Source organism: Mus pahari, chromosome 6 (genome assembly GCF_900095145.1).
Source record: "Mus pahari chromosome 6, PAHARI_EIJ_v1.1, whole genome shotgun sequence".
In the NCBI taxonomy this organism is placed as follows: domain Eukaryota; kingdom Metazoa; phylum Chordata; class Mammalia; order Rodentia; family Muridae; genus Mus; species Mus pahari.
The window spans coordinates 67472080-67496272 of record NC_034595.1 but is presented as its reverse complement, the minus strand read 5'-3'; the positions used below and the strand labels follow the sequence as shown (position 1 = coordinate 67496272).

Sequence of the window (24193 nt, the reverse complement as noted above, 5' to 3'; positions counted from 1 at the left end):
TGGTTATGAGCCACCATGTGGTTGCTGGGATTTGAACTCCAGACCTTCGGAAGAGCAGTCGGGTGCTTTTACCCATTGAGCCATCTCACCAGCCCCATGTCTCTTTTTTTTTTTTTTAAGATTTGTTTTTGTTTAAGATTTGTTTGTTTCAGATACATATATATATATATGTATATGTATATATATGTATCTGAAATACCTGTAATAGTGCCTTAACATGTAAGAGTTAGTCTATTCAGTAAACATAGATGGTGTTCAAGGGCAAACTTCCTTAATGTCTTTTTTTATTAATTAGACAAACTCATTTAATCAGTAATACCAACAACCTGCTCAGAAAGATTATAGGCTTCAAACCTCACGGAGTCCAGTACTTCTTGTGCTCCTCTCTACTCATCAGCTTCTTCAGCTGTTTCATCTCCAAGTGTCTGCTGAAGGTCTCCGTGTGCAGCCTCTACCCTTCGCTGGCACTCTGGGGTCATCATCCCTGGACTCTTGCACAGTCGCTGGCTGCTTTTAAATGGCATAACTTTCACTATCTTCAGTTTTTAGTTTATTTTTCAGTCTTTTAATCGTATTGCTTTACTTCTTTTTTATCTGTCACCTTCTTGTTGACCAAGCTAGTCTTGATTTTGCTCTGCCTAACACGAGGGTCTGGTCAGTTATTGGGGGATTGGGGGTAGGGGCAGAATATGGTGGGCTGGCTTGCCAGAAGGCTCAGCAGAATTCTTAATGCCTTTTTGTTTTGTTTTTCTTTCCAGTGTTTTAACTAAAAAATGTACTGGCTTTAAAATACATTTGTAAAATTTTTTTAGTAAGAAATGTGGCCCAAAATGGCTTTTCATCATGATTTGGTTTTCTCTGATCAGAGGAAAAATGAACCCATTGTTTACTTTTAAAATTCAGTTTTATTGAAACAACTCCAAAATGAAGATGTTATATAATTTATCAGTTAACTATCTGTAAAAAATAATTTGACAGACTGTAAATTAGCTTTTTTTATGACAAAATGTTGAATTTGTGAGATAAAAGTGGGATCATTTTGTATATTTGCTTGTTTATTTACTCATGCTCGCAGTCAGACTCAGGGCCTTGTAAGTGCTTGATGAGTGCTCCATACCAGCCTAATAAAATCATATTTTGACACATGCTAAGTTTCCAAATTAAGTTTACAGTTTAGAACAAGATTGTTGCCCCTAGATAGGTTCTTGGGTTTCTTCAGGAAGCAAACTTCACACTGGAAAAATGCAAGTCAAGACAAAAGTCAGGCAAAGTTACTCCAAGGTAAAACAAACTAAATTATGAAGTCTTAAGTGACTCACACAGTGAAGTGATGAACAGTGAAGTTTAAAGCTCTATATTGTTCAACCCAGGGAATCATGCTACTTAGGTGTGTCTCTAACCAACCTGGAATGCTTATAACTGACATTTCGTCATTATTGCAGTTGTCGGACAAGTAACCGCAAGAGCTTGATTGTAACCTCCAGCACATCACCTACACTACCAAGGCCACACTCCCCACTCCATGGCCACACAGGTAAGTGCTTACAGATTTTAAAAAGTGTAATAAAACATGTCCACAGACACCAGGTTTCTTTCCTCTTTCTCACATTGTGGGTTGAGCATTGTCTGACTAATGAATGTTATTAGGATAAAGCGGCGAATGTTGCCTTGGCCAGCTGGAGCCAAGGAGTGCCACAGAGTCACACCATGCAACAGATCTATTGCAAGAGATTTATTGGGGAAGTGGGTGAGGACGAAAGGCCATCTTGGAGTGGGCACCTGAGAGAGGGATAGAGACAGACTGGGAGAGAAAGAGAAAGAATGAGAACACATGCAGTCGTCCATTGGGGCCTTTTAAGGAGTGCTCGTGTTGCTAGCAACTGAGCGGAAAGGCAGGCTGGAGGAATGCCAAGTTTACAACTTTCTTTCTGTGGGAGTATGTGTACAGTGGACTTTGATTCCTTATGTACATTACTTCTAGTATTGGCCATCTTTTGAAGCCACTTGAGACTTCAGATCCATGGCCTCTGTTCTAGTGTTTTCTACCACATATGGCTTGAGTTATTTTGAGTCGTATGTTGACCATCCTGTAACATTTTGTCCTACTGTTGTCTGACAAGTTCCTGGGGGGTGGGGGAAGCAGGAGAAATACGACACACATGTCTATTCACTACAGATAGGGATCCCATCACAAACTAAAGTACAGATACCACCAAAGTCCACTTGGTGATCAGACAATGAGTTGTATTGGGGTTACCTACAGAAGCAGAAATGGCTCAAAGACAGGTGCATCTCCAAAGCACACCCCAGCACAGGTGACAGCTCACAAAATTTGTAAACCTGGCATACAGGAGACAGCCTGCAAGTAGCTCAACAGGTTGGAGAGTATCCCTTCCAAGTGGCCTAGTTAGTTTAAACCTCTTTTATACAGTTTCACTGGTATTTGTTTCTTTTAGGCAGGTAGTCAGGTCTCAGAATTTTCTTTGTAGCATGACGAGTTTGAGCTAATTGTTTTATAGCTTTGTTTGAGGGACTTTCCCTTATTATTGTTTACTCTGGCAGGGAGGGCTCTAGTAAATCTGGTCAGTTTTGGGGACTTCCTGAAGCCATTTTGAGTTGTTTACGGTCTTGCTTAAGGAGCTTCCCTTCAGAGTGGAATGTTTTGATCTTGGAGGAAACTGTTACACAACACCTGTCATAAGGTCTCACAGAGGATTTTCCTACCCTATAAGACTCTCAGTAATTTTTCCAGTTGAAAAGTTGAAAACCAAAGAAAATAAAATGTGATATTTGCTTCATATTAACATTTATCTTACATATTATTTCTATAGTCAGTCTTAGCTCCATATAGAATATAAACTTTTATAGATAGTATAAGAACTAATTTATTTGCTTCTGATTAAGGGAGATACAGATTTATAATGTGGTTTACACTAATTCAGGCCTAGACTACTTACTAGGAGAGGGTCAGAGACCTTATTTAACTTAGCCAGGTGTTTTGTTCTAGGCTTGTATCATGACAGGCAGACTCACTTTGCTGAAAGAATTGCTGTAGTATCCTGTTTATAGCAGAACCTCTTAACATAGGGTTAATGATAATGGACAGGTTTGGAACAATAGGAAACTGTTTAAAGATTGCTTCCTAGATGTCTTAATCTCTGGATACTATTATCCTAAACCTGGCCTTTGTTTGTCTTTGGATCATAAAAAGGGAAATTAAGTAGTGAAACAGGTGCACATCTTAGGCCTAAGACTGGGCTTTGTCTTGTGGGCTTCTCTTTTTGCTGGAGGTTTACCGAGTCTTTGAGTAAAATATCAATACTCTGAGAGGGATGCTAATTAACTTTCATCTTTGGAAAAAGGGCTTATCTGAAAAAACTGTCCCTTTAGAAGACACTACCAACAATAAAAGGAATTAAAAATATATTTGACCTTTAAAGCAAAGCTCTCATTTTTTCTTACATAATTCCATGGGTTCTTGTGTGTGTGTGTGTGTGTGTGTGTGTGTGTGTGTCTGTGTGTGTGTGTCTGTGTGTGTGTATTTAATGGGTTCTGGCTTCCTTAAAATCGCACTTCCACCCTAGGACTTTGTAAAGTATCAGCATATATTTGACCTAGATTTTCCTTACATGGAAATAAATTTAGCTTTAGACCCCATACATAGCTGTCATGTAAGTACTGGGCAGTAATAACTAATAAGTTATAATCTGCCAGTGAAGTGGGTCAATTCAAGCCAAATTATAGTATATAATGGCAGGTTTATTGGGAAGCAACTCTTGGGCAAGTTCACTGCTCCAAGGAACACAAGGCTGGGGAAAGTTGTCACTGGGAGGGAGACAGAAGACAGGGAGGAGAGACGCAAAGGTCTAAATTATATAGGAAAATGCACCTGGAGGATGGGAAGGCCAGACCCTGCACTGGAAAGTGGGCAGCATATGCCCTGTAATGGGTAGAGACTAAGGGATGCTGGGAGAACCTGGAGGCCAGGTCCACCTTGGTATGTAAAATGTGCATCTCAGCAGTTTGTCCTGGGTCTGAATCCCAACAATTGCTACTGGCTCCTCCTCTCAGAGATGATTATCTCTAGATTTCTGACAGTTTAGGACTAAGTCTTCCTTACTCTACTGATTTTGATTGAGAATACTAAATGATCTTTTCTGCCTGCCTGGGTCTTTGAAGTTTAACTCCATGTTTTAGTATTTATAACATGCCTAGTAGTTCATAAATGTTTTCATAGTCATCTTTCAGCAAACCATGGCAGAAAATTCAGAGAGGAAGAGTTGGCATGAAGCATATTCTGTGGATGAATGTAGACTATACTTAACCAGCTGTTCAAAGTAGCACTGGTTGTTCCATAGAGATCAAACTTGACATCCGTTAAATTGTCAAATATACAGCTGAAATTTCTAAGTCCTATTTGCTTTGCCTTTTTGAATCTCTTGAATAATAAAACATCTGTTAATTTGAAAGTAACAAATTCTGTACAGCTCAATTTTGTGTTAAGTATCTTTCTTATTTAAGTAATGCATCTAAGTATGTGCACGTGAGTACAGGTGCACATGGAGGGCAGAGCTGTTGGATTCTCACTGCAGCTGGATTTAGCCTCAGAGTGTTCTGACCTGAACTTTGGTTGTGGAAGAACAATACATGCTCTTAACTGCTCAGCCATGCTGTTAAATATTTTATAAACAGGTACAGCTTTAGTAAGATTGGTTCATTAGGCACTTTCCACACATTCTAGAAATTGTGGTGTGTGTGTGTGTGTGTGTGTGTGTGTGTAGCGGGGGTGGGTTTTAATCCCTGGGTCTTCTGCACACTATATCTCCTAATCTGTTTTTTTTTTTAGTAATCCTTATTTTTAGATTAGTTTTAGGCTAATAGCAAAACTTAACAAGTTACATACTCTGTCTCCACACATGTAAAGGTTCTCTATTGTCAGGGTTCCCTACCAGAGTGGTATATTTGTTGCACTTGTGTAAACCTACTCTGATATGTTATTATTACCCAAACAGCAGTTTTGTATTTTGGTTTACTACTGATGGTACACATTAGACATGTTTATGATGACATATGTTGCCCATTGTAGTACCATACAGAGCATTTCCACTGCTATAAGTATTTTGTTAATTTTCTTCAAATGTTGAACATTCCTGAGATAAGCCCCACTTGGTCATGGTATGTAGTTCTTTTTAAGTAAGCATTGTTAAATTCAGCTTGTTATTACTTTATTGATAATTTTTGTATGTATCCATGAAAGATAATTGTGGGTTTTGGTTTTACATTTGTCTGATTTGTGTATTAAGGTAAATGCTGGCTTGAGAATGAGCTGGGATGTATTCCTTCCCCTTCTTTCTTTTGGAAGAACTTGTGTAGAACCGGCATAATTTTTTTTTTTGAAATGTGTAGTTGAAATTGGTGCTTTCTGCCTTGGAAGGTTATTAATTATTGATTCAATTCTGTGGTAGATTGAGACTGTCCATATTACCTATTTTTTCCTTTTATTAGATATTTTCTTTATTTACATTTCAAATGTTAGCTCCTTTCCAGGTTTTCCCTCTGGAAACCCCCTATTCCTTCCCCCCTCCCCCACATCTATGAAAGTGCTCCTCCACCCACGCACCCACCCACTCCTGCCTTCCAACCCTGGCATTCCCCTACACTGGAGCATCGAACCCTCTCAGGCCCAAGGGCTGTTCCTCCCTCTGCCCAACAAGGCCAGCCTCTGCCACATATGCTGCCAGAGCCATGGGTCCCTTCACGTGTATTCTTTGGTTGGTGGTCCAGTCCCCAGGAGCTTCAGGAGCCATATTACCTATTTTTATATAAATAGTTTTATCAAATTATATCTTTTATAAAATTAATCCATTTTAATTATATTATGAGATTGTGTGTATAGAATTATTCATAGTATTTCTTTACTAATACTTTTAATTCCTGAGACCCTTTGTGATACCCAACACTTAATTTCTGATATTAGTAATCTGTGTGTGGTTGTCCCCTGCTTTGACAAGGGGGTTACTGGTTTGTCTTTTCAAATAACCAGCTTTAGATCATATTGATTTTTTTTCTCTATTTCCTTGTTTCTAATTTTATTATATCTCTAGAGTTTATTTTCTTCTGCTTGAATAGTTAATAATTTAATTTCCTTTCTTTCCTAGTTTCAAATGTATAATCTTAGAATGAGTTTAGATTATCTGTTCTAGTATATCCATTAATGCAGTCAAGTACTGACTTCTCTGCATGTCACACATTTTGATAAATTTGTGCTTTCATTTTTATTTTGTTCAAAATATTTTGAAATGTTTTAAGGGTATACAATAAATAATATTTTTAGAAATTTATTCCAGCTATCTTTCTTTTATCAATTTCTTACTTTTTCTCTAAGCAGATATAGAATGATTTCTGTTTTTTGTTTTTTGTTTTGTTTGGTTTGGTTTGGTCTTTGAGACAGGGTTTCTCTGTGTAGCTCTGGCTGTCCTGGAACTCACTCTGTAGACCAGGCTGGCCTCGAACTCAGAAATCTGCCTGCTTCTGCCTTCTGAGTGCTGGGATTAAAGGCATGTGCCACCACGCCCGGCGATTTCTGTTCTTTTAAGCTTTGTGAGATAGATGTTCTGGTCAAGAATGTAGCTTGTGGGCTGGTGAGATGGCTCAGTGGGTAAGAGCACCCGACTGCTCTTCCAAATGTCCGGAGTTCAAATCCCAGCAACCACATGGTGGCTCACAACCATCTGTAACAAGATCTGAGTCCCTCTTCTGGAGTGTCTAAAGACAGCTACAGTGTACTTACATATAATAAATAAATAGATCTTTTTAAAAAAATGCAAGTATTCATGATGTATGTTTCCAGATTATAAGTTGAATTGCTAATTGAATTTGGTAAGAGGATAAACTAAGTTATGGGAGAGCTATCCATTTTCTAATGAGTTAAGATATTAATAGCTTGTGTCATTCTTTTACTTAAGATCTGTGGACTGTGGATGTTTTTATGAGGCCTGTGAGTCTTCTGAGCTTGTATTGCCAGTTATACATTCATACCTGTGTTCATTTTCCTGGAAGAAGAGTTTATGAAGTTTTCCAAAGTTGTTTCTTAATCTAAAAAGAGAGTATTCTTTAAGGCTTAAATCACAAAGTTGAAGGTCTACATGCTTAAATTTCTTTCTAGAACAATACAGTAAATAGGTTTAATAGGAATGCAAACAAAAGTCTAAGAAAAATCAGAACTACATTATCCTAAAAGTGAGCACTTACCACATTAGCAAAATGATAAGAGAAACACTATCTGGGGCTTGGAGAGGTGGGTTGTACTATTTAAGAGCCATTGCTGTTCAAGCCATAGGAGACGGCTGGAGTTCAGGTCCCACAGCTCACATTTAGTGACTCGCAAAGGCCTGCAATTCCAGTTGCAAAGGATTCAGTGCCCTCTTTTGACCTCTGTAGATGTGTGCACATATACACATAAACTTGTTTTTAAGAATAAAAAAAGCACTGTCACTTCTTTCAGCGTGCTACCTTTTGCCACAAGTATATAATTATCTGATTAAAAATATTAAAGTTGCTAAAAGGAGTGCCACAGCTGGCAATTGGGAAACCAGTTAAAAGACCATTGTTGGGCTGGTGAGATGACTCAGTGGGTAAGAGCACCCAACTGCTCTTCCGAAGGTCCGGAGTTCAAATCCCAGCAACCACATGGTGGCTCACAGCCATCCATAACAAGATCTGATGCCCTCTTCTGGAGTGTCTGAAGACAACTACAGTGTACTTAAATATAATAAATAAATAAATCTTAAAAAAAAAAAAAAGACCATTGTCATTATCCAGGTATAAGAGGTTTTTAAGTGTGGAGAAATAAATGAACACAGGAAAACATAGGTGGCTAAAGCACTAGAATATAGTATCTCCTTATTTCCTGCTTGGGTAATGAGTGGGTAAGGATGCCATTAAGTGAGACAAGGAACACTAATAGGAATAGATTTAGGACTCTTCTTTCAGAGTCCACATAGACACTAATGACAAAAGATTGTTTTCATTAAGCGGTATTGGGACAGTTGAATATCCGTATCAAGAAACACTAAAACGCAGGACTGGGGAGATGGTTTAGGGGATAAGCCACTTGCCAGGCAAGCCTGTGGGTGTCCAGGGCCCACATGAAAGCCTGGCAAGCCTTGCAGCCTGCCGAATCCCTGTACTCCAGCACTTCATGGAGAACCTGGCTAGCTAGAATAGTTAGAATCATGGCATGCCAGGCTCAGCAAGAAACCCTACTTGAGTAAGTGAAGTGGAAAGCAATTAAAGAAGACATGCACATCTACTTTGAGCCTACATATGTGATCAAGAGGCCTAGAGAGGAGGACCAAGAGAGTGTGTGGCCAAAATGGCTATAATTATATAGGAACCAGAAGCTAGGGGGATGGAAGCTCAGTCCCTACGCTGATGAAGTTTAGGGGGGGATCCAGGGTGAGAGGTACTGAATGAGACTTGAACCACCTTTCTTTGGGACCTGAATATAGAAAGATTAATGCGGTGGTGGCGCACGCCTTTAATCCCAGCACTTGGGAGGCAGAGGCAGGCGGATTTCTGAGTTCGAGGCCAGCCTGGTCTACAAAGTGATTTCCAGGACAGCCAGAGGTATACAGAGAAACCCTGTCTCGAAAAAACAAAACAAAACAAAAAAAGATTAATAGTTTGACTACTTGAAAATTAAGAAAAATTTTAGTTACCAAAAGATACTCCAGAGACAATTAAAGGCAATGAGATAGAAGGTAATTGTGACTCATGTGACAAAGGGCTCTAGATTCAGGACAGTTAAGAAACACTTGTAAATAATAGTATGATTGAAAAATAGCTAGACATACTAAAAAGATACAGTTTCATTAGTTATTGCCAAATTAAAGTCATAAAAATATTCTCTTCTTTGATGACTTACTGAGTGGTCATGTGGGAGGGAGGGCGCAATGGCCCTAATGGTGGGGATATAAATTGGTAGAACCATTTTGCAAAAAGATTGGAATTTTTTAAACATAAAATTGCAAAATGTACTAACAAAAACACAAAAGGACGCTTCTGCAATTTTCATTTTTATGACATGTCTAGGCTAGGCATTCTATATTAACAGAAAGCCTAAAGGTTGCCAGAGGTAGAGGGGATTAAAGAATGTCTACTGTAAGCAGGCAGATTGTAAAAGAGTGACTTTTTATAATAAGATGACTAGAATGCACCTTTTTTATATTTTGAGACAGGGTCTCTCTTTGTTGTCCTGACTTCCTGGAACTTACTCTGTAGATGAGTACTTAGTAAAGCTAAAGTGAGGAAGTATTTAAAATCAGGATAATGTTGACCTTTAGTGAGGAGGATAAGGGGATTTATTGGGAATGATTACGTAGATGACTTGGGAAGGTAGCATTGTTACACTTGCTATTTTCTATATAGGTGCTTGCTACATAATTGTGTTCTTTTATAACCAAACTGTAAGGGAAGCAGCTGACTCAGGTTCAACTGAGTGCTTTTGGTTTGTATGTATGTGATAGTTGTTTCATTATAACGTAGTAGCATTACCCCCTTCCATCCACTAAAGAGATTGGTAGAGCCCAAAAAGCCTCTTCTGTGTGCTGCTACATTTTTTTTCTTTAAAATATTAATGTCCTTTGAAAACAGCTAGGAGATTAATCATTCTTAACTACCTTCCCAAAGTAAAAGATTCAGCTACTGCTTATCCTATGACATCAAAATATAATGTGGTATAAAAACAAAAAAAAAAAAAACAAAAAATATTAATGTTCTAACGTGTTAATTTTCCTCCAAATAAGTCTAATTTAAGTTACTGATGTTTTTACTCTGTTGTAAACTTTAAAATATTCACAGCCTTTTGGATTTTTTAAGGTAAAGTAAGTATTTGAAAAATAGAGAATTGCAATAAAGGTGGGTATACAAATATTCTCTTAGACTTTTGACATCTGTAATTATACCAAAATTAATTCCTGGACAGGAATGAGGTTTTATTAAAGTAATAACTCACTTCAATAAAAGGTAGTTTCAGGCTGAGGAGTTGGTCACTAGAGAAACTAACCATGTGGTTACAGGGTTGAAACTTTGAGCCAACCCGATCTCCAAGAATGAGACTGGGTGTCAATATTGAGTTCAACTATCTAATAAAATCCCAATTTAAAACAAGCAGACTCGGGACACACAAGCTCAGTAGAGATTCCTGACTTATAAACACATTTATGTGCTGATAGATGTGCCTTTATTCCACAGTGCAGGCACAGCAGCAGCTCTAATGTCCCTCACAGACCTTAACCCTCCCCTAATATAGTCTATAGTACAACTAGAATAAATGTGTTGCTTTCTTGAGTTGTTCTAGTGAATTATGAAACCTTTAAAGGGAACTATGGCGACTTAACAAGTTTGTGGTCAGTCAGTTAGAAAGACCTACCCCAAGGTTGGAATTGTTTTTAGGAAAACGGAAGTCTTCTCGAAGAATTTGCTCTTTTTTTTTTTTTTTTTTTTAAATATTAAAGGCAGGTTTATTTGGGTGACCGAGTTCACAGGTTCCAAGGACACAGGCCAGGGAAATGGCCAAGAGGGTTGGAGGGTGGGTAGGAAAGGAAGAAAAAGAGAGAAAGGGCACTTGCATAGAGAGAGGAGAGAGGAGAGAGGGGGGAGGGAAAGGGGAGACAGACAGACAAACAGACACCAAAGAATTTGCTCTTAACCTGTCTGTGAGATCTACACTTAGTCCTTATGCTTTTTCTCAGAACTGAATGATACAGTACCTACAGTTAGAGTAGGGGTCTGAATGGCTTTGGGAAGACTATTGGAACGTGGACCATTGGAGGGAATGTTTATAAACTCCTAGACTTCAGGCTGGAGGAACCCATCATTATATCCCCTTGCTTGTAGAAGGCTTTGTTTTGTTTTGTTTTGCCATAACCTTTCGCAGTCCCTCTTCCCCCCCCCCAACTATATACACACTATATTCCCTCTCACTAATTAAATTTATCAAAAACAGATCCCAGCCGGCTGTGGTGGCTCATACATTCAGGGGGCAGGGGCAGGGGCAGGGGCAGGGGCATCTACAGCCTGGACTACAGAGTGAGTTCCAGGACGGCCAGGGCTAAACAAACTGTCTCAAACAAGGAAAAACAAGTCCCAGAGATTTCTCTGATTGCTTCTTTTACTAATTTATCATTAAATTTCATGGTGGTCAAAGTATTTTATTGATTTTATTGATTTTAAATTATTTAAAATATATTTAATTTTATTATGGCCCTGAATATGATGATATTCTTTAGTAAATTTGTCATGTCACTGAAAAAAAGCATATAGTCTACTATTGTATTGCAGTGTTCAATTGGTCGGTAGTGTTGTTTAAGTTGTCTGTATATTCATCTCCATCTCGTTCGTTAATTTATTGATTAGTGTGGACTAATAGATACTTATCTCCTAGTTTGAATCTTATTGATTTGTCTGTTTAAATTGTTGTAGTTGTGACCAACACTGGTAGTCTGGAGTACCTGGTACTGAGTAACTCTATAATTGTGTTTTGTGTTCACCATATATAGATCACTTCTCATCTGTAGTGTGCCCCAAATGCAGCTTCAATTTCCAGGTACCCTGATGCAGAATAAAGTTTTCATCATTTTAAAAAAAAAAAAAAGAAGAAAGGAAGTCCCTTCATTTGATTCTTGTTCTGTGACATATCCCATCAGTGCTGTTTGGTTTCTGTTTTCTCTTTGGGGCTATTTGCAACTTCCTTGCCTTCTAACACTGAAATGGACCCTGCTCATCTATTTCTTTTCTTTTCTTTGTTGTTTTGTTTTGTTTTGTTTTGAGACAGGGTTTCTCTGTGTAGCCCTGGCTGTCCTGGAACTCACTCTGTAGACCAGGCTGGCCTTGAACTCAGAAATCCGCCTGCCTCTGCTTCCCAAGTGCTGGGATTAAAGGCGTGTACCACCACGCCCGGCTCATCTGTATTTCTTACATCAGTCTTAGAGTCAGTCATTTCTTCAAGAAGCTTTAGGGGTGGTTTTGGGGGCAGGAGGGGGGTAGCATTAGAAACCAAGATCTGAGTAACAGCTTTGCTATTGGAGGGCCATCTTTCTTTTCCCCTTAGTCTTACAGACTCCATTTCTAAAGTTTCTTATGTCAACAGTTTTTCTTCCTCTCCTTCAGTGGCATTGCTTCTCTAGTCAGTATGCATTATTCCTTGGGATCCTCTGATATGATACATTATTTGTTTGAAATTTGCATATCTTACCTGACTAGGTAACAACACATAGTCCCAGCTACTTGGAAGGCTATGACAGGAGAATCATTGAAGCTCCAGGGTTTTAGTCCACCTCAAACATCTTTATAAGACACACATACTTCATTTTATAAATCAAAGTGTTAGGCTTTGAGTGAATCCCTCTCTGAGACAGGAGTAAGAGTTCAAAAACAGCCTGGGCTTCTGTCTCAAAATACCAGTGACTAGCATACATGAAAACTAACTGAGAAAATGGTACTTGAGGTTGGCCATGTTTTATAGACCTCAGAGGTTGTAGTATAAGACATTTTATGGTGTACTTCAATCCTGAACTTCTGCCAGAGAACTTTACCCTTAAAGTATGCACATTTTTGTTTAGCTCCTTGGAAGATACTTGAGTTTCTGAAATACTGCAACTTGATGTGTTCCTGAGAGGGCAGGAGGCATGGGAGTCACTGCTATATCTAGAATGGATGTCCAGGACGTATCGGTTATCACAGGAACCTAGTTCTGTTTAAGAAAATTTCTGGGTTGTCAAACTTTTACTTCCTCCATCACAGGTAACAGTCCCTTGGACAGCCCCCGGAATTTCTCTCCAAATGCTCCTGCTCACTTTTCCTTCGTTCCTGCCCGTAGGTAAGTTGCTTGAGAACCTCCTCTGTGCGGTTTTGTCTTGTCTCGTTTTGTTTTGTTTTGTTTCTCTGTGTGGCCCTGGATGTCTTGGAACTCACTCTGTAGACAGGGCTGGTCTTGAACTCAGAGAACAGAGTGCTGAGATTAAAGGCATATACCATTGCCCCCTGACTGATAATGTGTGCTTGGTAGATGTCTGGGTTCTTCTTTCAAGTCAGTACGGATTGGGTTGCCTTGGACTACCAGTAGTCAGAATGCCTTCCTTTCTGTCCTCTCCCAGGTGATAACTAACTTGTTCAAGTTTTCCTTTCTAAGTAACTGTGCATTTGCAGACGAACAGAAAGATAGGAGTAGATTCATTTATTTTATAATCCTAAACAAAAGATAGTGGTGCCCTAAGAATATATTCCACAGCATGATACTATAACTGAGAATTATCCTCGGATTATAGAAGAGAAAGTGTTCCAGGAAGGATCCAGAGTAACACTTTATCTTGTATCCCAAGTACTTCCAAGACGCTGAAGGGGCCTGACATAACTTTCTTCTCAGCTTTTGTTGGAGTTTTTTACGCTTGTTATTTGTTTGTTTGTTTTTAAACAGGGTCTCATGTGGCCCTGGCTGTGTAGACTATACAGGCTGCTCTATGTTAGTGGCTTTTTAATGTGTTTCTTGCAGTTTTCTGCTTCACCCAGCTAGCTCCCAAATTGAGACTAGACTATAATATTTGTTTAACAAGCTTTAAAGTTCACAACAACTCTACATTAATCCTCTAAATTAATCTGGCTACCTCCCAGTCAGAATCCAGGCCTTTTCTCATGGTGTCTCTTGGACTCTCTTCCTGCTGTGATTTACTACTTCCTCTCTCTCCTTCCTCCTTCCCTAGGCTGACAGGAAGTCCAGCCCTGTTCTCTCCACTGCTAGTCATTGGCTGATAAGCTCTTTATTAACCAATCAGGGAATTAGGTAGCAATGTTTATACAACATTGAGACCAGAGATTCTCAGAATAAAGATTGCAACTAGATGTGGGGGCAAGGAAATCAGGATTTGAATGATACAAAGATAATCTTTCCCCAGTGCACAGAAACATTATGCTTACAGCCCTATTCAGAGATTTCCCCCTTGTCTCTGCCTCCCAAATGCTAGGAACACAAATCTCAGCTTTCCGCTGAGGTTCCCAAGTATGAGTTCAGAAAGACCGTAGGATCTTCACTTATAATTCACTGAGCTTCAAAGGGTTTCTTAAGTCCCATTTCTCTCCTGTCGGAAAATGATAGTGTTGATTTTGGCCTCTCCTAGCAGACCTGACAGTCCACCCATGTGAGAGCACATTAAGTGGCCCTGGAGACGTCCATCCTCACAGTGATTCAAACCTTTTGCTAAGGCTCCCTACACACAGTGACTCCTTTTCACAACTTCACAACTCTCTCTAGCCATAGTTCAAGTTTGTGGGGCTCTTGTTTTAAGTTGTTTCCTTGTTTAGTTTTGAAGTAGAGTTTTCTTTAGTTCTAAATGGGAAAGCCAATTTAAAATAAATAGTAATAAGGCTCAGCTTTGTAGCCGTCAGTGGCTAGAGAATATAATATATCTTGGAGTAAGAGCAGTTCTAATACAAAGATTTCTTTCTTTGCTAAGTGATAGTGGTGAGATACGCCTTTAATCCTAGCACTCAGGAGGCAAAGGCAGGTGGATCTCTTCAGTTTGAGGCCAGCTGGTCTACAGAGCCAGCTCCAGAACAACCAGGGCTACACAGAGAAACCTGTGTAGGGGTAAAGTGAAGGTGTTGGTTGGGAGGACTACTTACTTACAAGGTGTAGCAGAGGACTGGGCTGTAGCTCTGTTGTAGGACTTGTCTAACATGTACAGAATACCACATAAATGATGTATAATGACTCACACCTGTAATTACAGTACTTGGGAGTTGGGAGCAAGAGGAAAAGAAGTTCAAAATCATCCTCTGCTACATACTGAATTTGAAGATAACCTGGGTCACATGGGATTCTGTCTCAAAACAATTAAGATAAAATAATAATAAAAAAATACAGAAACAAAAGATTGTTTACTATTCCCTCCCATTTCAACTGAGAAAAGATGCGCCCCACTCCTCCCTAGAGTTGTGTATGGCTGAGGGCAGGTGAGGAGAACTCGGTGGCTAATGTTGGCGCTTCTCCTCACTCTGAAGAAATCTCATGTGGGTTTGTTTTGTGAACTCACATGGCTCATATAACTTCCATCTAGTTAACCAAGTATTCTGGTAGGATCATATTTTAGGTCTCTGCTGAACTGATAATTGTGGCCTGTATGTGAACTTAATATCAAATTAAGTATGAGCTGGAACAATGAGACCTGTTATCAGATTCACAGAGGTGGCATTGGGTTACATCTTATTCAGTTAATAAATAGTTACTGAGATATTTTGAGTCAGGCTCTTTGGGCGCTTAGTTATTCCATGGTAATGCAGTGGAAATACACTGAGCTTTCAGGCTTACTAAAGTCTTATGTATGCACTTGTCCTGGTATAAGGAAATTGTCCTTTAGACCTTAACTTAGTGGACTTGTTCTTCTCATATCTCATATTAAATGTTATCTCCTTAGACTTTTTCTTTTTTCTAATTGAAGCAAAATATTATTTTTTAATATTTTTATTAGATATTTTCTTTCCTTAGACCTTTTCTAACCACACAGACTGAACATTCTTTATGCAGGCATCTCATTCCCTCTGAAGTACTTTCCAGGGTATAATATTTTGCTTTCATGTTTTCTGTCTTGCCTGAACTAGAATCAAATCATATTTTAATTAGAGATACCTTAAATGTGTTGAGACCAGCAGCCTGGTAAATAATAAGCCTGGTAAATAATAAGCCCTCGGTGCTTATTAGTCCAGTGAGTGGTTTGAGTAAGACAGTAAATGAAGATGCAAAGAAATACAAAGTAAATGAAGATGCAAAGAAATACAAAGTTATACAAAGAAATACAAAGTTATAAACTGGAGGCTGGAAGTTTAGCTCAGTGAAGGACCTGGTTCCATCCTCAACTCTGAAAAAGGGAGCCAGGAAGACAAAATTATAAACTAATAAATATCTTAAAGGGAAGGAACATAATAATATTAAATGAATGAGAAGAATAGAAACAGGCTTCCCACTGTGTGGATACATAAGGTGCCTCTGAAGGCTAAGAAGTAGCTATTTCATTGAACCCATGGATGAAAACATAGAGACTATTCTAAGCAGATGGAATGGCAGGTATTGGTAATGCCCTTGTAACTGCTTCATTTATACTTGAAATAGGGATTGCCAAAGGGCTTTGAAGCTTAGTAGTAATCATGTCTGGACTAGGGACTGTGATATTTGAGTTGTCATTATGGAATGTGATTCCCCAGGCTATCCTTCTACAGAACATATAGGAAAAATAGCCAGATGTGTAGAGGAAGGATCCCTTCAGGATCAGATTTGTATCATCTCACAGTTCCACTTCAAACTGCCACATGGTCTTGAACAAAAGGTTTGTCTCTGGCAAGCTACACAGTCCTGGGGTGGAAGTGCTCACACTGGTTCACTTTGGTTTTCATGATGTGTGTCTTTTTGCTGCAGCCATGGCCACAGAGCAGACAGGTAATAACGGGCATGATGGGGAGATGGGCTGGGCTACTGATTTGCATGGTCAGTCAGAGTGGCATGTGATCTCTGTTTGATGGGAGAACTGGTTGTGAAGACTTCTTTTCTGAATGTGGTTTTGAAAATTGAGCCTTTCTAGTAAAGAGGGCATATGGGATCTCAGTACTCCCTGTTGGGACTGAGACTCAGAGCTCATGTGTTGGAGGCAGTATTTGCTAAATAATTTGCAAGCTTTCAAGCCTCGTGACAAGTCACCCTTAGACTCACATATTCCCAGCAAGGTAAACAGAGGAAACAGACATCCAGTGATTGATTGCATTTCATACTGACTTTGGTCCCTGCCCTTCAGTATATACTGAGAAGTAGCTATCTTAGGAGAGGTTCCTTTTTTCATCTAAATCAGTGGTTCTCAACTCTAATGCTGTGACCCTTTAATATAGGGAATCAGATTGTGGAAACTTTCAGCAGTAAAATTATTATCATTGATTCTTCCTAACTGTAATTTTGCTGCTGTTATGAGTCATAATGTAAATATCAGTGCTTTCCATTGGTCTTAAGTGAGCCTCCTGTGAAAGGTCGTTCATCCCTGCAAGGGGTCACAACCCCACAGTTGAGGATCACTGATCTAAAGATTGAAAATCACCCATGAAAAACAAATTTGAGAAGGTCATAGGAAATCCATCCCTGAGTTATTCTTGACTAATCTGTGACCAGCTTTTTTCTTGGACTTGAGTGGCTTTCTTATAGATCACCCAGGACCCATCGAAGAGGTAAGAAAGAACATTGTGTTTTAGCACCCTTCTGGACACTGTTTTGCCTCAGAGACTAAGTTTCAGCAAAGTTCTAATTTACATGAGCTGGCTGTCTGAGTAGCATGAAGTTGCATGTGGCATGGAACCTCCAGCTCTTCCGTTTACAAATCATGGTAGAAAAATGAAATGATATTGACAAGCATAGGGAGGAATACTTGAAAACGAAGCGTTCTACCAAGGTTTCTTCCTGTTCTTTTTTTTTTTTAATCTATCCCCTAGTATTACTAAGACCTTGAACAAATAGACAAATTTTGCAAACTATAATTGAAACTTAACTTGTAACTGTTCTACATCGTTGATGTTTTGAGATTCTGTAAGTGAGGGCTAGAGCTGTGACCTAGTGGTCAATAGCACTGGCTGCCCTTCTAGAAAGACAGGATTCAATTCCCAGCACCCATATGACTTCTCTCAGCATCAGTGATTCCAGTCCCAGGTCAGCGGAAGCCCGCTTCTGGCCTTCATGGGCACTCCTACCTACTGCACTCCTAGGATGAATTCAACTTGAGAAGGATATGCCTCCAAGCTCTAAAGAAAGAATTCTTTAGGACCAGCAAGATGGCTCAGAAGGTTATGGTAACTTGCTGCCAAACCTGACAACAAGAGTTCAATCTCCAGAACCCATGTGATAGAAGGAGAGAACCAACTCCCACAAGACATTTTTTGATTTCCATAGGCCAGTGGATTGACAGAAAGAAGTAGACACTGTTTGAGTCTGAAATGAGTATCAGTCAATAACAAATAGTAATAGGCTCCTTGGGATTTATTAGGACACATAAGTTGGCTTCAAGAATATTTGTCAAAGAACAGCAATAATCTTGTAAGAGAATAGTGAACTAACTTGTCTGGTTTTGACTTTGGAGAAGACTTTCTGAGGTTTTCAAAACTATCCCTAAAGCACAGCACAGAGAAGCACGGCTGTCTGCTTCTCTGTCCTGGAGAAAGGTTAGGCGGGCTTTTGAGCTGGAGCACTTATACCATGGACTTGTAATTATTTGTCTGGGTGATGGGATATGTTGTTTTCGTTTATCAGGTGTATGTGTCTGTACACATCTATGTCACAGAACATAAATGGGGGTCAGAGAACAGTCCATAGGCCTGTTCTCTGTTTCAGAGATAGGTAGCTACCTCTGAAATAAAAATTCACAAAGTAGGCCCCCAGAGAGTTAGCTACACCTACCATGAGTCCCTGGAATCACACTCAGGTCATCAAGCTTGGTGACAATCACCTTTACCTGATGAGTCATCTCACCAACCATGTAACATATGTTCCATTTAAAATTGTGGTGGTTGAAACAGGCCTCACTTTATAGCCCAGGTTGGCATGGAACTTACTTTGTAGATAAGGCTGCCTTCTGACTCACAGAAATCTTCCTACCTCTGCCTCCAAAAAGTGCTGGCACTATAGGTGTGTACCACCATGCCCAGCTTTCAAGAGAGAGAAAAAAAAAAAGATTTTTTTTTTTTTTAAATGGGCTGTCAGCAGGCACAGGTGCTTATTGCCACACCAATGCCCTAAGTTTGTTTAATCCTTGAGTCCCACATGATAGGAAGAGAGACCCTATTCCTGCATATCTCCCTTACTCCCACATGCATACTGTGTCACATAGGTGTCTTCACACATACAGACGTGTGTGTGTGTGTGTGTGTGTGTGTGTACATGTGTACATGTAACCGTAATGGTCAGAGGGCCACTTACAGGATCTTTTTCCATTATATGGGTACTGGGTTCAAACTTGAATTGTTAGACTTGGTGGCAAGCACCTTTACCTACGGAGCCTTCTGACATCCATAACTGTTGCTCTTATTCAAGGTCATAGACTCTTGTGTTGGTAGCTATCTCTGAAATAAAAACCACACAGTAGAGAGTGTGAGAACTCATGCTAGACAGACAATATCTTGTGTTGTGAGACAATGAATTAACTGCCTAAAAGTACTAATGGACACAAGCAGACAGGCCCTGAAGCTCAGAGTGTGACTCTATAGGAATTTCATAATATTCTCTCTCTCTTTCCCTCTTTGTCTCTCTTTCTCTCTTTAATGTAGGACTGATGGACGGCGCTGGTCTTTGGCCTCATTGCCTTCTTCAGGCTATGGAACCAACACTCCTAGCTCCACAGTCTCTGTAAGTAGCCAGAGCTGTAGCATTACATGGTGGTTTGAATAGGGAGTGGCACTAGGAGGAGGTTTGGCCTTGTTGGAGTAGGTGCTGGAGGAAGTGTAGTGGTATCACTACGGGGTAGGCTTTGTGGTTTCAGTAGCTCAAGCTGGGTCTAGTGGCTTAGTCTTCCTTCTGCTGCCTGAGGATCCAACTGTAGAACTCTAAGCTCCTTCTCCAGTACCATGTGTAACTGCACACTGCTGTGCTTCCTACCAGGACAATAATGGACTGAATTTGAACTGTAAGCCAGTCCCAGTTGAATGCTTTCCTTTATCAGAGTTGTCCTGGTCATGGTGTCTCTTCACAGCACTAGAAACCCCAACTCAGACACCATATTTTCTTCATTTTGGAAGTATTTTCTTACAGATAATTGCTCTCCATCCAGTTCTGCAATCTCTTCCAAACTCAATGAGTTTTCTTGAGGATAAGAGAGGATTTTTTTTTTTTTGAGGGGAAGAGATTTGGTAAATTTCACAGCCATAATTATAAGGCCTGCAGAAGGATTAGCCAGCTCTCCCCTAGTTCCTCCTGGCAAACTCAGAAAAGAGCTTTCCCTGCCAGTGAGGTGAGATGGAGGAGCTCCCAAGCATGGTTCCCTGCCTCCTCATTCTTATTCCTAGGATTCCACATGTCCTAAAGGCTTGGTAACCTTCATCATTGTTAAAACCTGACAAAAGAGAAGAGTAGGTATTTGCTGCTTGTTATGTCAACAAAGGGTGAGCCTTTCTCTAAAATATGTATTTTAGAGAGAATTTCTGTTTTTAGATAGCAGGTCTGTCTAATACACTTATTGTGCATCTGTATAATTCTGAAATGCATATTCCGATTTGGAGCATCAAAGCTGGAATGATACAACTAACAAACATTGTTGGCAAAGAACCAAGTAACAGATGTATAAAGCACAGGCTTGATGAGCCATCCCCACTTCTGTCAGTCTTCAGGTCTTCTCTGCTCTATATTCTATAGTCATGAGTCACAAGCAAGAAAAAGTAACTTTTAGTTCTTCCATTGGCCTTTAAATCACTATTAGTCCAGAGGTCTTATTGGTCTTTGGCAGTTAAGCTTAAGGTTTTTCCCTAATAAACATACCCTTCCCCATAATCCTTTACTCAAACAAGGGTTATTTTGTAAACCCTAAAGGTGAGTCACATTTATGTGCCTTTCTGTGTCTATATATATATAACACATAAGTATTACTGTACAGCCAATTTTAATAGACTCATCCTACATACTCTCCCTACCCACACTTTGCGACAGCTCACCGTGTATTATTCTAGGCTGGCCTCAAAAGTTTTTAGCCTCCTAAGTACTGCAATTACAAACATACCACTACACCTAGCTATTAAAATACTGTAAACTATCAGTTCTGCATACTGTGACTTACATTGCCCACTAGTCTCATATTAGCCTTGGTTGAGTGCATATTCTGTTTACAACTTAGATGCAAATCAATAAAAACCCTGTGAAAACCATACTAGCTGTTTTCAGTTCCGTTCATTAGGGGCTGGAGAGATGGCCAGGCATTAAGAGGACTTACTACTCTTGCAGAAGATTTGAGTTCAGTTTTCAGAGTCCACGTGGCAGTGCACAGCTGCCTGTAATCCGATTTCCAGGGGATCCAACACCCTCTTCTGATCTCTCTGAACTCATGAATACATACATGTATGCATACATACACATATGAATACACATGCGCGCACACACACACACAGTCACACACATAAAATAATTTTTTAAGCTTCTTGCATTATAACATTCTGTAAGACAGGCTTGTACTATTTACTGTTGGGCCAGACTGAGCTCATTTGTCACTGAATGATCCTACAACAGTGGTTCCATTTGTTGGTACTTAAGCTCTAATACTAAATAGATTTAGATGGTTAAACCCCAAGGCCTTGGTTGATTGGTATGTGAAAGTTGGGCCAGTGGTGTCTGACGTCCCTGCTCTTTGGGACAGTCTTGCCAAATAAAGGGAGAGCTCTGGAGTCCTGGGATCTTGTGGTTTGCCCCAGAGTGACCACATCTGTGAGATTCTCACTATAGCACCAGCTTGTTCCCTCATATGTCTGCTGTAAGTGGTGGGCCCTGTTGAGAACTTGAGATTGCTTTTCAAACCAGGTCTGATGTTTAAGTCTAGATCTAGAAGCAGTTGCCTTTCCTGCTGGATTTCCTTGTCTGGTAGTGTCCCTGGCATCCCACCATAACTTTCCTAACCTCAGCAAGTCTGTTTCTCCTCAGCATAACAAAACTAAAAGAAAATACTGCTGAGGTAGTACTCTCAGGGTTATGAAACTGAAAAAAAGGGGGGTGCACTTGATCATACCTGGAATATTTATGGAACCAGAAAGCATGGTTGATTGCTATTCCAACTAGCTAGAAGCTTTAGTGAGTGAAGGCAAAGAATGTGTCATTGTGTAGAAGAATCTGCTTTTTACTCACCCAGCATATTATATGGTGGCTGAGATTTGAACTTTGGACATTATGATGGTGTCACAAGCACTTTTAACCACCCAGCTGTTTCTCAGATCCTTTGCTTGTGTCTTAATGCTGGTTGGTGTTGGTTTGTTTTTTGTTTTCTAGTCATCATGTTCCTCACAAGAAAAGCTTCATCAGTTACCTTTCCAGCCAACAGCTGATGAACTACACTTTCTGACGAAGCATTTCAGCACAGAGAATGTACCAGATGAGGAGGGACGTCAGTCCCCAGCCATGCGGCCCCGTTCCCGCAGCCTCAGGTAAGGAATACTCCTACCGACTGCCCTGGAACCTGTGGGCCCCAACTTATTTGCATGGCACAGGGATCAGTACCTACGTCCTGCAGAGTCGAGATGCTAAATACTTTAGGTTGTGCAGTCAACTCATTTCTGTCACAAATGTGTCACTTTACTATGGCAGTACAGTTAACGTCCTTGGGAAACTTCCTTAGAATCTTTATTCACACAAATAATCCACAAACCATAATTTGCTGATTCCTGGTCAAAAACAACCAAAACTTGAGTGAGTACAATAACGCTCAACTGTTTTGGCTTCAAGTGCAAAGTAGCTGGCTCTTTTTCCCCTCCAGACTCTACTCAGTAAAGAAGAATCATGATATTATCAGTTCTGAAGATGAGCATGGCTTTAATGACTAAGTCACCTTTTCTTGGGTTCCTGGAAAGCAATGAATTAGCTAAAGTACAGGTTAGAATCCCTAAGGAGCTACACCTCCCAGAAAGAACCCCTTAGGTAATGTTGGCGCTGGAAGTGACAAGGAGTCATTGGCCAGGTCTCAAAGACATGATTCAAACTCACAGATTGATGAAAATGTAACTGGGGCTTCACAGTGAAGACTGAAGAATGCAGTGAAAGTGCAGATCCCAGACAATGTCTTGATTTCATAAAGGAGCACCTAAACCATGGTGGTCTTACCATTCTTGTAGACCGTGGGTTCCTTTTAAGTCAACTGAGATCGAAAGGATTGAAGGAACATTGAGGGAAGTCCCTAAATAAATCAAGACCAAAGCACAGTTCTGAGCCTAACCTAGCTGATAGCTGAGATCTTGAGTTTGAGTACTAAACTGGGTATTCATCTGTTTGACTGAAGATTACAAATGTTTAAGAAGATATGATCACAGTGTTCTACATGATAAATATAGAGTTTACTATGAAAAGATAATAAAAAGACTGAAAAATTACTATCACTATCCAGTTAAAACCTAGACTTAGAACTCATTTTGGCTTTTGTATCCTCACAGTCAAGGAAGCCCATGGCTGCTTTCAGAAATGAAAATAGGTATATACAGTCCTTCTTTGTTTCCTTGGTTGATTTGATTCCTAGGATATGGTGGGGTAGACTATCTTTCACTAACCAAAGCTATAAGAACAGCAAGTCATTTCCTGGGAAGGTTATCCTAGAGAAGCCAACAGTAGAGTGACTGTGGCAAGTAGATTTCCCTCTTTTCAGCCAGGGCAGAGAGCTGTGTGAGAGCTACACTTCTTGCAGCAAGGTAGCTTATTTTAACATTGCACCATTTTTAAACTATAAACAAATATTCTAGGAGCTCTAAGAATATAAAAAGCCTGAAACTTGTCTTTCATGAACGTAGGTATATGTGAGATACTGGAGAGAATTGGGCTCAGAGACTCCAAGGGTGGCCATATTTTTCCTTGAATTTTCCCTGGCACTAAAATAACATGATTCTTTTCTTCTTATTCAGTCCTGGACGGTCCCCAGTTTCCTTTGACAGTGAAATAATAATGATGAATCATGTGTATAAAGAAAGATTCCCCAAGGTAAGGATTTGTTTTAAAGGAGAAAATAATATCCCAGGATGACTATGTATAGCCAGGCCAGTACAAAGTCTCCAGAGTGAGGGGGACAAGTGCAGAGGTAACCAGAAATATCACCAGCTTTAAAAGCATCAAGAGGATCTAGAAGGGGCAGGACAAAAGAAGCAGGGGTCTTTACTTGCAGAGCTTCTGTTTCTCCACTTAAGATCAAGAAGTGAGTGGAATAAAATATCATTTCATGTCTTAAAGAAGAGGAAAGGAACTAGAGGGCTGGATTCTTATTGCACACATTGCTTTCATGACTCAAGGTTGTCGCCAGCCTCCCCCTCTTCCCTTCGACAGGATTTGCTCTCTGGTCACATCTTCATTTGATACAGATTTCTTAAGTAGCTCCCAGAACATGCACAGCCAGAGGGGTGCTCAGCTGGTAGAAGAAGCCACCAAGTGAACAAGTCCAGAGGCGGG

At 39.9% G+C, this 24193-nt stretch overlaps 1 protein-coding gene and 1 pseudogene across 6 annotated transcripts in view; one reads left to right on the top strand and one right to left on the bottom strand.

The window, feature by feature from the left end:
- The window catches only part of Mast2 (microtubule associated serine/threonine kinase 2), a 152535-nt gene that overhangs the window by 109341 nt on the left and 19001 nt on the right, over window positions 1-24193 (top strand). For 4 of the 6 annotated variants that reach the window (XM_021201137.2, XM_021201138.2, XM_029539447.1 and 1 more), the window contains 6 exons: window positions 1443-1534; window positions 12805-12880; window positions 16466-16486; window positions 19345-19423; window positions 22040-22194; window positions 23656-23731. In XM_021201137.2, coding sequence (XP_021056796.1) covers window positions 1443-1534; window positions 12805-12880; window positions 16466-16486; window positions 19345-19423; window positions 22040-22194; window positions 23656-23731 — 499 coding nt within the window. The remainder of the gene's footprint in view (window positions 1-1442; window positions 1535-12804; window positions 12881-16465; window positions 16487-19344; window positions 19424-22039; window positions 22195-23655; window positions 23732-24193) is intronic. The other 2 variants (XM_029539445.1, XM_021201139.2) reach the window with 1 other exon arrangement.
- Window positions 306-1426, bottom strand: LOC115064242 (annotated as a pseudogene).